The 16577-nt window shown below is 39.5% G+C and overlaps 1 protein-coding gene across 4 annotated transcripts in view; it reads left to right on the top strand.

The window, feature by feature from the left end:
* The window catches only part of LOC135205679 (glucocorticoid-induced transcript 1 protein-like), a 379652-nt gene that overhangs the window by 132951 nt on the left and 230124 nt on the right, over positions 1-16577 (top strand). For 3 of the 4 annotated variants that reach the window (XM_064236590.1, XM_064236589.1, XM_064236591.1), the window contains one exon: positions 11028-11130. In XM_064236590.1, the coding sequence (XP_064092660.1) occupies positions 11031-11130 (100 nt within the window). In that variant the 5' untranslated portion in view covers positions 11028-11030. Of the gene's footprint in view, positions 1-11027; positions 11131-16577 lie in introns of those variants that run through there. The other variant, XM_064236595.1, reaches the window with a different exon arrangement.

Genomic DNA, 16577 nt, shown 5'->3' with positions numbered 1-16577 from the left:
GAGCATGTCTCAAATTACTACTCGTATAGTAAATGACAAAGTCATCAACATATAAACTGTTTTTTACACCACTTGGTAAATTTATAGTAATGTCATTGATTGCTAAAGCAAACAATGTACAGCTCAAGACACTACCTTGAGGGATTCCTTCTTCCAGTTTATAGATTACTGAGTAGGAATTTTCTACTCTTACTTGAAAAGTTCTGTTTGTTAAGAAGTTCTTAATAAATATTGGTAAACGGGCAATGAACCGGGTAAAGGCCAAGAGAGGTTAACCACGACTCTCGCCCAGGCGGTTAAAGAAAAGACTGACACTGTGGCGTAGATGAGTGGTCCTTGACCACTCTTCACCCGATCTACCTATGCGTTGCCAGATATCACAAGATTCCTTGCTTTCATCTGTTTTTTAACCGGATCCAGCTAGGCGCTAGAAATTATCCTATTGTTAAGACCTCAGGTTTTTAGCTATGAAAAATACAAATTGTCTTAGAAAATGAGTAATTTTTTTTATTAATTGGTGTTGAAAAGTTCATGTAGTTGAAAATGGTAGGTTAATTTATTTTCTGAATTTCTCTTTGTCCTTTGGTGGTTCTCTGCTATTATGTGGTGTGTATATTTTAGGGTCAGTGAATCTAGTATTTCTCTTGCTCCCAATCTATATGTTTATCAGGTTTTCTTTCCTGGTTATGAATAAACCAGCTCTATTTTGTTTTTGTCGACCATTGGTGTGATTTTCTTTGTGTAGAAGTATTTTGATTACTGTATTGAATACTGATTTGTATTTCCCTACTTTGTACACTATTTGCTTTTTTGTCCGTAATTTGCTTTGCCTTAGACTGTATTTAGCTCAATATTTCTGCATCCTTGGGCCAGCTAGACCTTTTGTTTTTCAAGGAGTTAAAAGAGGCATTCTAAGGCCCCAGGATTGAGGGTTGGCTTTTCTTCACCTTGAAGTTTTGTTTTTTATTTCTCATTCCTTTGCCCATTTGGTTATCAGTTCATGTGAAGAACTTTCTTCTTCAGAAAATGGCTAAGCACAACCTTGTACCACCCCTGCCAACTCACTACTGCTCTAGGTAGTTCTGCCCATGCTGAAGATATGTTTTTTTTTTTTTTTCTTCTTCTTCTTAGCAAAGGAGTCCCTCGTATTGGCTGTCCCCTTCACTGTCTTTGTTAGACAGATTCCAATTCTTGTGATGACCAGGAACACCTAGAACATTAGAATTAGAAAGAGGTCCACAGGTCTGAATTCCCCCTTCCCAGACATTACATAGGCTCCTGTTGCTCGGGACAAAAAGGCATCTTAAATAGGGCAGCCAGACCTGGTTAAAGGGAGTGAGTTTGGCAAAACGATGATTTACATCATGGATAACGAGGCTCTCCTGGCCTAGCAGGATGTCTTAAGTGAACGCTGGATTGGATATGCTAATTATTCATCTTGGAAAGACAACACAAGGAAGGCAAAGTAAAATCCAGCTATGTGTAAGGATTCTTTCCTCTCCAAGCTTTCTGTTGCTTGTGCCAACACTGAGGTGAACATGGACATTCAGGAGAGAGTGGTAGGGGAAGGGTCTCGCAGGGGTTGTGATGATCCTATGACCTGCCCTCAACTTTTTTCAGGTCTTGAACCCCTACACCATGAAGTAGTTGCACGATTTTCACTTACTCAGAGAATAATCCTGCAAACTACATACTTTGTTGTTGTTTTGGAGGTAGGAAAGGTCTAAAAGTGTCTGAAATAGGTGTTTCGCATTGAGTTAAAAATACAGAAATTTTAGGATAGGATATATATAATTTATTTATGAGAATGAACATGTAAAAAATGAATAATATGCATATTAAACTACAGAAAAATTATTTCTAATAAACTATATCATATTTTTTCATTTTAGTTGGTGAAAGAACAGTTTATCTGTCTGTAGATTTTAACATGTTTTCATTTATTTGATCTACTGAATTTAGAGGCTACAGTGTTCCCCCTGTATTCGCAGGGGATGGGTACCAGACCCCATCTGTGAATAGCTAGAACCCGCGAATAGTAGAAACCTCCATAAAAACGTTTCAAACTGCCTATGTATTTTGTTAGTTAAAACTCAAGAAAAACACACTAAAAATGTTTGTACCTGGATTTTAAATTTTTTTTTTTTTGTGATGAAATTGATAAAAAAAAAAGGAATGTAAATATTTCCCATTGAAAAATACCACGAAAAGGTGAATTTTCCATGAAAAATGAGGTATGTTCCAGAGAGAAATGTGTGATTACAGGGGTTTCACTGTATATATATCTGTTCAATTATTTTGTTTCCACTTATAACTGAGAATATATGAACGTGTTTAATTTGTGCTCTTTTTATTTGATCCTTGTTGGTGTTAGTATGAGTAGTACTAATTATGAGTAATAATTACGAAAGACCACTTCACATTAAGTTAGGAATACATATAATGTTTGCAACTTATGCATCAGTGGAAAATCTTGCACGTGTCCTGAGTAAGCCGGGAGGTTGGATCATGCCTTGTTTCTTCACCCTTCAATACTCTCTACAGCTTTAGAAGCAAGCTCCCAAATGTTTCTAGAGGGAGTGTGTGGCCGTAACTATCTCACAAATATCATTTGCCAAGGTTTCAAAGGACATCTCCATGGCTAGCTTCATGCGTTATATATTGTTTCTCATCTGTTAGAATTATTATTCCTATTTTTTTTGTTTAGAAGTTCAAGATTGAAATACAATTGCCAGTATTAAATCTGATCTGTAATATATATGTAGCCAGAGATACTTTTATGTAATGTTGTAATTGTAATTCCCCCTCCCCTTAGAGTTTGGTATGGCTGTTCATCATCATTATTGAGAGGTGTTAGATGAGATGACAACAAGAGAAGGGAGAACTGCTGAGGTCAGCTCCTTGGACATTGGTGGAAGAATTTTTGAAGCAGGTGGATGATGATCTCTGTGGTGATGTTTGAGGTTAAGGTTTAGGATGTACAGGATAAAAGATTGATGTAGGACTGGGTTTAAGAAAAAGAAATTGTCATCTGTTAGGCTTCTGGTATCGCTTCGTAGAGCTGCAAACTCACATTATTGCTTATAGAGGCTTCAGGAACAGTTTCAACATGCAATTAATGGCATCTTTGATCCATTCAGGGAAGCTCCAAAGACGCACAATATCTAGTATAGGACTTCCAGCTCTTCTTACGTCAAAATGAAAAGCGTAGTCCTTACATAGTTGGCTTAAACTCGTTGTTGGTCAGTGGCTCACTTTGTTTCCGAAGCGCCTTGGCATCATGTCATTCACCTCAAACCTACACTTGTATGACAGCCTGGCAATATCTCACAGACACTCTCTTGGTTACAGGTAAGCTTATGAGAACAGACTTGTGGCTTTTCTCCGCACAACATTCATTGTTGATGGCTGCATTACTCCAAGTATTCAACAGTGCAGTAGATTGTATCCTTCATGTTGAAATTATTCAGGAACTCCCTTAAGGTCCTTAAGGGTGAAAATTGGCAAATTGGATTATGCTCCTTGCCTGTCACTGGTAGTACACCTTGAAAGTAGATGATGATGCTGTGGTCCATAAGCTTTATAAATTAGAGCGGTGGTGTAAGTTAGAAGGCAAGAACAACAATTCTGTGTTCTCACACAAGTCTTCTATAGCTTAGGGATGATTGAGAGCATTAACTGTTGGGATGAGGATTTAGCGTGGAATTTTCTCGTTTTAACAGATTACTTGGGGTAGTGAACATGCAAATCATGTAATTGTGGTTGTTGGCTTTCATTATGTATGCCTTGAATTCAATTTCCAGATTACAAGAAACTGCTCCATGGTTCCCTTAGATCCTCTGAATAATAATCAAAAGGGGCTTGAGCTTCCAGTCTTCTATGTTCAGAAAAAATTTAAGGGTAATAGTGTGTTTAGGAGCATTGAAACTTGACACCGTCTTCTCTTTCCGGAGCAAAATATATCTTGGTAGACATCTTTGGAAGAGTTTTGTTCCATTCATGTTCAGAACTGGCTTGGACCTGGCATTTAAGAAGAAATTATCTCTTCATAGAATTGTGAAGTTTTCTGACTGCGTCAAACCACTCACTTTCTTGTACTTGGAGGATGTTGTCCAAAGATCCTTGGACACTTTTTCCTTGGGTCCAGTGGTGGGTGATCAACAAGTGTATCTCATCCAGTACATCTGGCAGGACAGTTTGTATCTTTACCTACAGGTGGTTTGAATAATACACATTATGCACTGGAAGTGGCTTGATGCAGGTGAACATTGCAGCCATACTGTTACAGTACTTGTTATGTTCCATACAACATACAAATCTGCTTCTCAGTAGCTTCAACTCCTCTCCACAACAAGGGGAGTGAGAGAGGGAACAAACCCATTTCTTGTGGCTAACATGATTTGCTGCTTGAACAGATGTTAGTTCTTTTTGACTTATGTATATACAATGAATCTGGACATGTTTCATTTTATTTAAATCAAGTGGACTGGGCATTAGATGTCCACATATCTAACATCTCAAAGGCTTAGGTCCTCTCTTTAGAATTCTCGTTTCTAAGAAGCATGATCAGTTGTGCTGAACCTCCAGTCAGTTCAAGATTCTTGTACCTCCCTCCAATTGTGAATCTATCCTATTGTTAAGACCAAAGGTTTGTTTCGCGTATAGACTAATGACAAATTGTTAATTGATGTGTATTTTTCATAGCTAATAAACCTGAGGTCTTAACTGCCTACCTTTAACCAACCCTTATGTTTCATCCTGGGTTGGAAGAAAGACTGATGCATGGTCTCTTGACTCACTTCCACCTCAACTACATATTGGAGGTCAGATACCACAGATTCCTTGCATTTACAATTTTTTATTGTTTTTAACAAGTTTCCAGCTGTTGCCAGAAGATTTATCATACTATTAAGACCTAAGGTTTGTTAGCTATGAAAAATAAAAAATTAAGTGATATCCTTCATTACATCTCCACACAGTGCCCAACTTCATTTCAGGTGCTAATATCAGGTGCTAGATATTTATGCACATTCTTCATCTTAGCAGCTCTACCACACTCAGCTTGTACTTCATTTGGTTGATTTTTTGTCAGTGTTGACTACACTTGAAAAATAACAATTTTGTAGTATTCACTTGAATACTACTATGTTCTTAGGAAGTAACTTAACTTCCAGGACAATTTATAAGTAGAGCATCTTCATTATCACCGTTTTATGTGGACTGGCATAAAACTCTACCTTTGATGGCTCATCTCTTAAGTAAAATATAAAAGCACATTTTTCTTGGCCAAACCATATTACCTACTGATAGCATTTTTTTTATAACTAGGCCGCTGTGAATTGGATTATGAATTTCTTATTGAAAAGTCTGAAATTCCAAGACATTATCCCACTTCAGTATTGAAATTCCAAGACATTATCTCACTTTCAGTATTTACAGTCATAATGGATTCATTTTAGAGATACAGGGAGTCCCCGGCTTATGACAGGTTTGGCTTATGACGTTCCGAGGTTACGATACTTTTCAATTGCATTCATCAGAAATTAGTTCTAGGTTTACAACACATGTTCCAGGGTGATGATGCTTATGAAACCAATCTGACGGAAGATATATGACCAAAAATGCAAAATAATCAATATTTGAAGGTTTTATTTTATGAAAAATGCAAATAATGCAGTTTACATAGTTTTTAATACATCCAAAGCATTAAAAGTAAGGTTTTCTTAGTAATTTTTATGATTTTCCGGCTTACGATTATTTTCGGAACCCCTGTTGTAAGCTGGGAACTGCCTGTACTATGTTTACACTGTGTTTAGGTGAGAGCCATTTCTCAGTCTACAAGGGAGCAGCCTATCTAGTAAGGTGTGCTGACTCCCAGTGATTATGATTGTAGTAATTCTTGTTTGGTGAATTTTTTTAGGATTCTGTGATCTATGATCTGAGGTCAGACAACTAGCAACATTATTATGTGATTTTATATGATGTTAATTTGGGAATGATGAAGAGCTTAATGGTCTTAAATTCCCAAGAACTCTGAATTTTAGTGAACATTATTGATATCCATGTATCATTCAGCCGTCCATTTATGGTATATGCTGTGTATTTATGTAATTTATATACCTCTTGTCTAGAAAGCAGACAATAAAGATTTCTCTCCACATAAGGAGGTGGTGCTTGTAACATCTACCCAGTGAAGGTGAATTCCCCAATTTGTAAACATGGGGAGTCCACCTCCTTATCCAGTCAAGTTTCTGCGTCACACTGCAAATTTCGTATAGTTGAGATGATTAACACTTGCTATATCTTTATTTAATATTTGCGGCCTTTTAGAAATCATCTTTTGTGTCAGCGTAATGTCCCTCTTATTTCAGCTGGAGGATGATGCTAAAATAATTTTTCCTTTTCATTTTTGTAGTATCCTTTGAATACTACATATGCATAACAATTGAGCATTGATTATGCAACTTGTACACGAATTGTTGATTGATTGTCATAGTAGTAGTACAGTATTTTATGCCTTCAATATTTCATTTCTCCTAAAATGGTAATTTTTAAGTAAAATGTGCTTTATTATATTAAACTTGTCCTTAGAGTGATTGGGTATGTCTGTGCCTCTTCTCCAGTATTTTAGGTATTAATAATGATAACCATTTTGCTTCAGTGTCTTGAGAATAATTACTGGTAAATTAGTTTTGTCTCTTAAAGTGCTGTATTGTTTAAATTGCAAAGTTGTGTATACACTAAAGGAAAAGGAGTTATATCTGTCTAAAATACAAATTGCCTTGAATTTATTATGACTTCCAAGTAATTTTGTCCTTTGCTTAGCTCTTATCAGGTTTTATTACTTCGTGGACACTGATTTTTTCTCATTTCACAGTAATAGTTGCCCTATGCCCTGATTCCATGTACTATTATGGATTCTTGCTTGTCTGGCCCATGTCCTTGATTGCCCTTGTATTCTTTACTTTGAGTACTTATTGGCCCCCAAAGACCCTTCTGCTTCAGCATATTGTGTTCCATGTTTTTTTTACTCTCAAGTTTTTTGGATATACTGTGTTTTTTAGAGCTTGGAAGTTCTCCACTGCTTCAACATCCTCTTGTGTCCTCTGCTTTGCAGATGTCCCTGCTGTTGCCTGTGAAGTGCTCTTGATCTGTATTTTCCAGGATTGTGCTGTTTCATCCAGTATCATGATCTTAAAAAAATTTTTTGGGTTTGCAGTGCCTTTGCTGAGTGGTTCTGACCCCATTTTCCCACCTTGTAACCCCCACCCTCCTTATACAACTTTTGAGAACCACCCATAGGGTATCTTAGCCTTCTGTTCTTTTTGTATCTTGTGAGTTGAACATATTGATCCCCAGCTTTGTCATAACTCATTATGTTTCATTTACCTTGAGTCCTGCCAGGCCTCCTTGTACTTTCATTGCCTTTTTAGGTTCTTTTCTACAGCTTTCTCCTCACTGTCATGACAGTGAATTTTCCCTGGCCACTTCAGACCCAGCCCTAGTTCTTGTGTGCCCTGCTGCAACTTGAGCTTCTTCAGAACAATTTAGCTTCTCTGGCAGATATCTTCACTGCTTGTGGCAATTTATCGACTACTCCAGTTCTCTTTGCTGGGCTTTGGTTTAACAGTCTCGGCAAGATTAGGTTTTGGCACTTTCTTTTCGTCTTTGACACTTTCAACTCCAGGAGTACTTTTGATGACTGTTCAAGCTAGGCCATTGCCTCCCCCAACCCATTTTTCATCTTCAGAGGTTTTCTCAACTTTTGCCTCAGTTTTTGTTGCCCTGCCTCTTAGGGTCAAAAATTAATTGCAGATCTGTTGTGTGGTTGTTTTTGTAATAATGATGTGCAGTGAAAGTTTAGCTTTTCCTTGAAGTGGCTAGAGTCAGGCTTCAGGTGCAGTAGTCAATTTCTCTTAGATGGTTCACCTTCAGATATTGTTGCAGGTGTGTATCGTTTTTTCTTTTGCTTGGGCATTTTTTGGTTATCTGTATTTGTTGCATGTTCTTCATATGTATGGTTGCAGTGATGCTTGGTGATGGAACTCTCTAGAACTTGTCTAACATACTTACCTATGTTAAGTGCAGCTCCTTGAGGGTTACGAGGGAAGTTTATTGTTTATGGTGGATGTTTGCCATGTCTCCTTGGCCCTTACCCTTCTCTTTCAGCTATGTTGTTGAGGGAAGAGCCTGTCTTCACTTCCCTTGCTTTATCTTCTCTCCATCTGGGACTGCGGCCTTGTTGTCCTCTTTTGCTCCCTCCACTCCAGGAGCCTCCCTTTTGTGTCTGTAGCCTCGTCCCTTTTAGTATGATGTAAGGTAGGAGTCCATGAAAAAATTGACACCCTCCTGCTGTTACTGTAGCAGCAGAATGTCATCCTTCCTACCTTTCTTATCTGATAAAGATGATGGCACTTATTGTTGCCTCCATTGAAGGATTGCTTTGGGTATCTTGGCATCTGTTGAACATCAGGGTCCGTAGTTACCTCACTGCTTTTGACCCAAGGGACATAAGTTAGCGTGGCTTGATCCTCCTGCTCAGAGGGAAGTAACTTTGCTGGTAGCATGGAGAATGTCTGGGGATCAGGTTTCATGGCTTCCCTGCTATGTGACACCTAAAACACATGTTGATATGTTCTGTGTTTCCAGCTCTTGAAGGTAATTCATCACTTCATTATGTGGTATATACTTTTCTGCCCCAAGCCCTTTTGCCACAGTCTTTGTAACACCCCTCAGGTTGTCCCTGGACTGTAGTTGCTGTGGCTTTCTGGCCTTGTACTTTAGACCTCCATATCTATGGGTTTTGGTTTGTCGGGCTAGTCTTGGCCTCATTGAGGGAATTGGAGAGGCGCTTGCATTTTCTTCTTGTTTTTGTTTCAGTCCTTTGATTTGCAGTGCTGCTTGGTGTAGTTCAATTTGGCACTTTCAACTATGCAGGTATGCATGTCCCCGCTATCACTAGGAGGTAGGTTCATTGGACAGATTCATTTGCGGGTTGTCTTCTTTGGCTTTATCCTGTTCATGACCCCTTGTTGAGTTGCTGCATCAGGATTATGGCTTACCCCTTCTTTCTTTGCTGTGGCATTTTGTTCATTAGGGAAGGGCAGATTTAAGTTCTCTGGTTTCAAGATATACAATGTGGTGTGTTTTGACCATCAGACTCCTCCTTCAGTTCTGTCTCCTAAGCTAGGCTCATTGGTTTTGGTTTTCTTTCTCCATTGGGTGGTGCAGACAGGCTATGAAGTTATGAAGTTGTGGTGCCACCCAAGATTGGAGGATTTACATCATCCCACTTTTTTTTTTCTTTTTGCTTAAGTTCTGAACTTACCAATGCTCTTAATCTCACAATACACGATGACTGATTTCTGCTCAGAAATCTTTACTGGTATGGCTTTTCATGGTCACTTGTTGTCCTTGTGAGCTGGTTATCAGGTGTAACCTGGGAAAGGTGGCTTTCTGGAAGTTATGACAATAGCTGTCACAGGATTGTTGAACAGCTTCCTTGAGCCTTTACCTGCACACTTGATGGGAGTCATAGTTTGGTAAGATGAAAGGGTTCTTTTCTGTGTTGTCCCCTTGTTCCTGTAATACTCAACTTTTATTTCTTTTATGGGGCCCGGGTTTTCTCATTCACTTTTCCTTGTCTTTTCAGGCTTATTTCAGAGGCAATTTGCTTCTAACATGGACATAATATTTTTGTAATTTTTTACCAATTGGCTCTTGCTCTTTCACAGTCTACCATAAACCTTGAAGCTGCAACTTGACAGTAGTTTTTGCAGCCTTACTAAGCCAAATTTATGACTGCTATGAGACACTTTCTGTAATTGCCCCCTCAGAGTCTGTGTTTTTTACTAACCTTGTCCCTTGTAAGTGTTTCTGTTGGTTCCATACCCTTTTTGTTGGAGCCTGTAATTGCAAGTGATAGTTTTCTTGCCTGACTCTCATGTAAGTGGCACATTCTTGGCCTCCCGTGTTTTTGCTGTGTTCTCCCAAAGTTATCTTTTCTGTCCTATGGAGGCTTTTAAGTTGTTGTGTCAGTCCATCCCTCTCACTCTTGCTTATTCCTTCTGTGAAATGATGGGATTGGCTTACCTGGAATTCTTATTTCCTGTTGGCTTGGGCAGTTTCGTGGTCAGCAATGGTTTGATGTTTCGTGAGTTGACCCCTGACAGCCCAGGATCCCACACCTTTGAGGTTTGAGTACCCTCCATTTCCCTGCTGATAAATATAATTAGGAGCTCTCTCCTATAGCTGATGCAGTCTGTAGATCTGTAGATGTTTCTATTTAGTTCTGTTTGCTAAAGTTGTTCATGCACTTCAGGTCAAGGGATCCTGGTCATTCATCCTCCTCATTTTAACTATGTCTTTCCTCCCTTTAGCACATGAATGTTTGTGGTTTGTGAAGAACTAGCACACGTGAAGGTTTATGGTTTGTGAAGAACTTGTATTCACACCTCAGGCATTTGGTGCATATACTTTCTGTGATTACTTCACTCCACTTTCTTTAGTAAACAGGGATTGCTCTTCCAGCATCAGGGTTTACTTTTCTCTATAGAGGCTCATCTGCTTTGTTCTTTCTCCTAAAATAGGTAGTGGGTTGTATAATGAACAATATTTTATTTCCATAATTATGTATGCTCTTCCAGCTGAAGGTTACCATAGTGGAGCGTGATTTGGCTGTACTGGTTGGATTTTTCTCGTTTGAAACTTTTTCAAGTTTGTGTGACTGGGTTGTTGCACGTGGACAATGGGGTTACATAGAAACTTGTTTTATTGGAAAAACATTGCATTTTGTTGTAATAGGATTTCATATAAAGATATATACATGTTTATATGCATTCCAAGAAGTGTGCTGACAAAATTTCATTGCCTTAACATCTTCAGGCAATACAGTAAGGTAATTAAGTATGGAAATAGAAACAAATTTCTTTGTTTTTTTAATTAAGTATAGAAATAGATAAACAAGTTTTGTTGTTTTTTATTAAGTACTATTTAGATAAATAAACAAATTTCTTTGTTTTTTCCAGGCTATGCACCGAACAAGTCCTCTAAGATTAAGAAATAGAATTTCTCCCGATACTGAAATCACACCCGGACTGGATCTAAGCACTGCCATTTCTACAACTAAAGGTATGGCTTAGCTTTTATTCTTACGTCACTTTGAAATGTTCAATTGATGTTATGTAAATTTGTATATGCTGTGAATATGTGGATGTAGTAGCACAGTAATTACTTTTCGTTTACTGTACAGAATTGAATAACTTTCATGACAGATTGTTTATGTTTGTCATTTCTTATAAGTATGGGTGAGATAACTTTTTAGTTTACTTCCTTTATTATATTTCAACAGTGTATTTTGTCTGTCAAATGACTGTCTACTTCCTCTGGGTCAACCTGAATGTGCAATTTTTATTTGACAAATGTAAGGTGGAATAAGATACTTTGCATTCGTGGATTATTTAATTTTAGAAATTATAGTACGTATATCCTTTTAAACAGATTGAACATTTTTTCTGCCATCTGCAAAAAATGCAGACTAGCACCATATGTCAGCACAACATCATTACAGGGTTCTATAAATATACACATAAGCACCAAGGCTCATTTTGACATTACAGGGTTCTATAAATATACACATAAGCACCAAGGCTCATTTTGAACAAGGTGCAAGTCCATATGATAGTTGGAAATTATTATTAATAGGGCTTAGTTTTTCCAGACCTCTGAGTCTTAAGTAGACTCTTCTCGGTCTGGTATAGTTGGAAATTAATCCTCATATATCAGCATAGGCAAGGTCCAATAATCAGGTTAATCAAAGTAGAATTTTTAAATGTTTGATACAGTCTGCAGTATTGTAAAGATCTTTATAATCCTGTCATAACTTTAATAGTAATCATAGAGATCTTTATAATCCTGTCATAACTTTAATAGTAATCTGTATCATTTAAGCTTTTGCTAACCTAACACAGCCCCTTCAGATCTGTAATGATGTTTTTTGTTTATTCAAGGAATTTTGATTAACCAGAGGGATGTTTTCTTATATTCCCAAGCATTTGGCCATAAATCTAGACCTCTATACTGTATAGGACATTTCTTAATATTTTATTATCTAATGAACTGGTAATGAAGGAATGCAGCATGCAGAACTGACTTACATACTTACATAGAAAGAAATGAAATTATACATAAAGATTTCTATTTGATGTTTATTTTTTTAATATGTATTTTATGAGAGAGAGAGAAGGAGAGTGTGTGTGTGTGCATCCGTGTTTTTTTTTTTCGCTGATTACAAGGACAAGGACCTTGCATATGCTTTCATTTTTTTTATTTGTTTAATTTTTACAGTACGGGTATTTCTCTTGGTCATGATGGATGGTAGTCAGTAAATGGGAGGTCAGAGCATATTAAGTTCTTAGACGAGGGAAGAGCACTCCTAGTTTCACCATTGCGGTCATAAATCAAGGATGCAGTAATATTATGTACTGCACTTTGACTGCCTTTATTATGGATTGCCATTCTCAGTGGCCTGAGGTAGCTATACTCTGTTTTCTTCCATCTGTCCATCCGCCTGTGGTGTTTTCGCATGGTAACACTGCGTCCCGGGCTTTAAATAGTTACGGTATGTGTAAGTTTTAGGTAAATAAAAGGATATCTGGGTGAACATTTGCAACTGAAAAGTATTTTAATAATTTACTGTATGCGAATTACACCGTTAATATTCGAAATAGGATATTATTTAATGCCCGGGACGCAGTGTTACCATGCACAAACACCACAGGCGGATGGACAGATGGAAAAAAACAGAGTATAGTTATATTTGTTTAGCAGACGATGCTACCAATTCCATTATTTTTGTAGTTTTAATGTGAATATAAAGGTATATTTGTTCATGAAACTTACCTGTCAGATATATACATAGCTGTATTTTCTGAAGTCCGACAGAATTTCAAAAACTTCCGGCACACACAGTGGTCGGCCAGGTGGTTAGTACCCATTTCCGCCGCTGGGAGGAGGGTATCAGGAACCATTCCCATTTTCTATTCATAATTTTTCTGTCGCCGGTGCTGGAAACACCTGTTTTCAGTACCTCCGTCTTAGGATTTTGGAAACTTCATTGCCGCTAAATATCCTAATTGTCTTTTGATTTATTTACTTGGATTTGTGGCTAGGCATACGCTATCTTAAATTGATTTGAATTTGATTCATTTTTGTATATCTGAATCTAGTTAGGCTAGTTTCAGAGGGTGTTGTCTGCTAAGATAGGGTGTGGCTACCGAAAGCTTCGGTAGTTCCGCACTTGGTATGCACGAGGGGTATGGGTCTTGCTTCTTTGTTGAGATTTGTCATGTAAGGAGTGTGAGACTTTGTCTAATTCCGTAAGGAAGACGTATGATTCGTATGTACGCACTTAATCAGTAAACAAAAGTCAGGGTAGGCTAACCTACCTGTAGACTTTATTTTGCCTAACCCTGTAGTATGGCCTACGGGCTATAAATATGTCTCGAGAGGTAATGCCCTTTACGTTATAGATTCCATCTGTATCTTGGAATCTAAGGTGCTCGCTCTCCTATCATTGTGGTGAAGAGTGCTACTTCTGTAGTTGTTACTCCTAACCCTGTAATGTTGCCTTCGGGCCCTAAACAGTGTCTGTAGAGGGTATTGCCCTTTCTCTGATACTCTATCGATTCGTAACTTAGAATCGAAAGTGCTGGCTTTGGAGAGCAAAAGTGAAGTGGCTAAGTGCAGTGACAGTGCCCCTTGTGTAGTGGAGGGTGCGTCAGATCGGCCTTATTTCACCTCTAGGCCGGGACCTCTGCTTGACTCCCAGGAACAGGGAGAGAGCATGTCGAAAGCCGAAGGAGGGATACGAGGAACCTCCACCGATCTGACGTGCCTTCGGCAGACCTGAAGATACTCCCAGGCTGCCAAAGTGCGTGCACGTGCACGAATCCTGAAGGATTGCTTCTCGTCCTCCGAAGCGTCCTCCCTGCGCAGGGGTTGGAGCTTTCGGAAGGACTCGCGCCCTCTAAATAGAAGCTGTATAGAAGAGGACGCTTCACGTCCTCTCTCTCTCTCTCTCTCGTCATGCGTTGCAGTGAGAAGTAAGAAGGCGAATGTTGCCTGAACTCGTGTACGTCTTTCCACCGAGAAAAGGGAAAGCAAGTCATAGTAGCAGGACGCTTTTTGAGCGCGGACGTCCTAGTTTTGTTGCTGTGAGAATAAGAAGGCGTTCCCTCGCCCCTCGTATTCTCACACGATCAACCCTTCGCCTGAGACTGCTTCGTGCAGTCGGTTTTCTCTCCGAGATGTCTCTCGCTCTTCCCTGAAGGCAGTTTCTCTCGCTTGCATTGACGCTTGTCAGGAGCGTGACGCTTTTCTGCACGCTTCTTTTGACGCTCGGCTGGAACGGGATGCTCGGATGGACGCCAGGCGTGCGCGGGTGCACGCGAATGCACGCCAAGCTCGCGCCAATTGGACGCCGAGCGCGAGCCAGTGGACGCCGAGCGCGCGCCAGGGGACACCAAGCGTGCGCCAGGCGCCAGCGCACGCCAGGTGTTTCGCCTGGCTGAACATTTCTTTTAACTCTTCAAGCAGATTTGGGCCTAAAGATTTTTTACCTACCTTCGGTGATCCCTTCTACCTCGCCTGCGAAGAATGTGAAGTAAGCAGTGCTTCGCAGGAAGCTTAAAGTGAAAAGGCAACTTCGTTTTCGAAACCCAGCAAGACCACGGGTTTCGTGAATTCTAGAGGTCTCTGTCAGTTAATATTGCTTTTCATAAAGTCCAGGATTGGATGGAGTTATGGAAAGCTCAAGGGAAGATCTCTTTTGGTCTACCGCAGTCAAGACTTTGCTGTAAGGCAGCTACGGGTTATGTAAAAGCTCGACGTCCTGCACGTCAGGACTCGGCAACGTTCAGTAGGATTCTTGCAAAGGCACTCATCAAGAGGACGCTCTTCAGGAAAGCGCAAGACAGGACTTCCTTTGCCATACTGCCAATAAATTTTAAGCTTTAGCAGGCATTAGTTGTGATACGGGAGAGGAAGCTGGTTGGAGAGTTTCTTCCTCTTCCCAGGATAATTTTGCAAGCTTTAGCCCATCTGAAAGGGCTTTTCAGATGATAGATTTTGTTAGTTCCTATTCGGGACTACGCTGCCGAATTGAACATCGTCGTTCTACCTGCCGTAAGCCCAGTCTCTTAACAGGATTCTTGCCCCTTCCTCGTTTGAGACGGGAATCGGGAAAATAAAATGCTGGACTTCTTAGATTACGTTTTGTCAATTCAGTGATTTTCCCCCATTGACAATATACTATCGTTTTGTCAATTAAGTGGGTATCCCCTCATTGACAAAATATCTCTTTGTCCCGTAATGGGTTAGTTCTCATTGAAAAAACACCTCAATAACTTTTATTGTGTAAGCCGATAAGCTCTTATTGACAAGATTCAGAAGAGCTCTCATTCATTTATCGCAATCTCGTACAAGACATAGACTTGTAGACTTCGTCAATGAACGCTTATGTACAATAACATAAGAAGCTGGACCTGTCTGCTTCGATTCTCTAAGATTTGTTCATCAAACTTGCCTGTCAGATGTGTATGTAGCTGTATTTCCGAATTCAGCTATAGATATGTCTGCCAGGTAAGTATGAACAAACGTTTATTGTATCATAACAATATCATATTTTGCCTTGCGTTATTTTACTACTGGTTGGTTCAAGTCATATACTCTTGCTGTAGTTACATCTTCGGATGGCAACCGAGAGGTCTATTATTTTAAGGGCATTTAATCGTTACTCCCTGCAGCCTTCCAGGAGTTTCCGATTTATCTTTTACCGTTGTATGGTAGTGTTATGACGACACAAACGCATCTATATATTTAGCGTTTTCTGTTTCGCTTAAATATGCCAGCTTGAGAGTCTCTTTCTGCTCAAAAATAACGGACCTATTTCTTCGTAGAATAGGGTAGCTGGCAACCCAGGCATAACGGTAAGAGACGTCGAACGTGAGCTGCTGCTGTCACTGTCCTCCAGTCCAACCGAGCCAGTACCAGCTCATTCGCTGTCATGCGCGATAGGTTACGTCTCTCTCCTGCGGGATTGACTGACTAACCATAACTGTGCTGGCAGTTACGTCTCTCTCTCCTGCGGGATTGATTGACTAACTGTATCTCTGCCCTACAATCATGGACTTTAGTCTAAGATTGAGGGGATTTTTTACATGATTGAATAAACATTGCATTCGTTTTGCCTTACTAAGTTTAACAGAGATATCTCTTACTCCTTTCGGTGCTCGTTACCGCATGGTATAGGACTACGAATCTACCGCAACATTGCACTATTATATGCTCTCCTGCTTAGGCAAAGCGCAGCCTTATTAGGGAAGTAAGCATACTCGGTGAGGGAATGGATGAGCTGCTGGGGACCATTTCCTTCCTGAAGAAGTTTGTTTCCCTGAATAGACTGCAATTCAGACCTCTACAGTTTTTTCCTACCGGGAAACTGAAATTTTATTCAAGATTTAGGAATGATTCTGAACATCTCTCAGTGCGTCATGTATCACCTGAGGTGATAGAGAGAG

Source organism: Macrobrachium nipponense, chromosome 24, assembly GCF_015104395.2.
Source record: "Macrobrachium nipponense isolate FS-2020 chromosome 24, ASM1510439v2, whole genome shotgun sequence".
NCBI classification, from domain to species: domain Eukaryota; kingdom Metazoa; phylum Arthropoda; class Malacostraca; order Decapoda; family Palaemonidae; genus Macrobrachium; species Macrobrachium nipponense.
The sequence above is the reverse complement of the archived record's forward strand: the minus strand, read 5'-3'. Positions and strand labels throughout refer to the sequence as shown.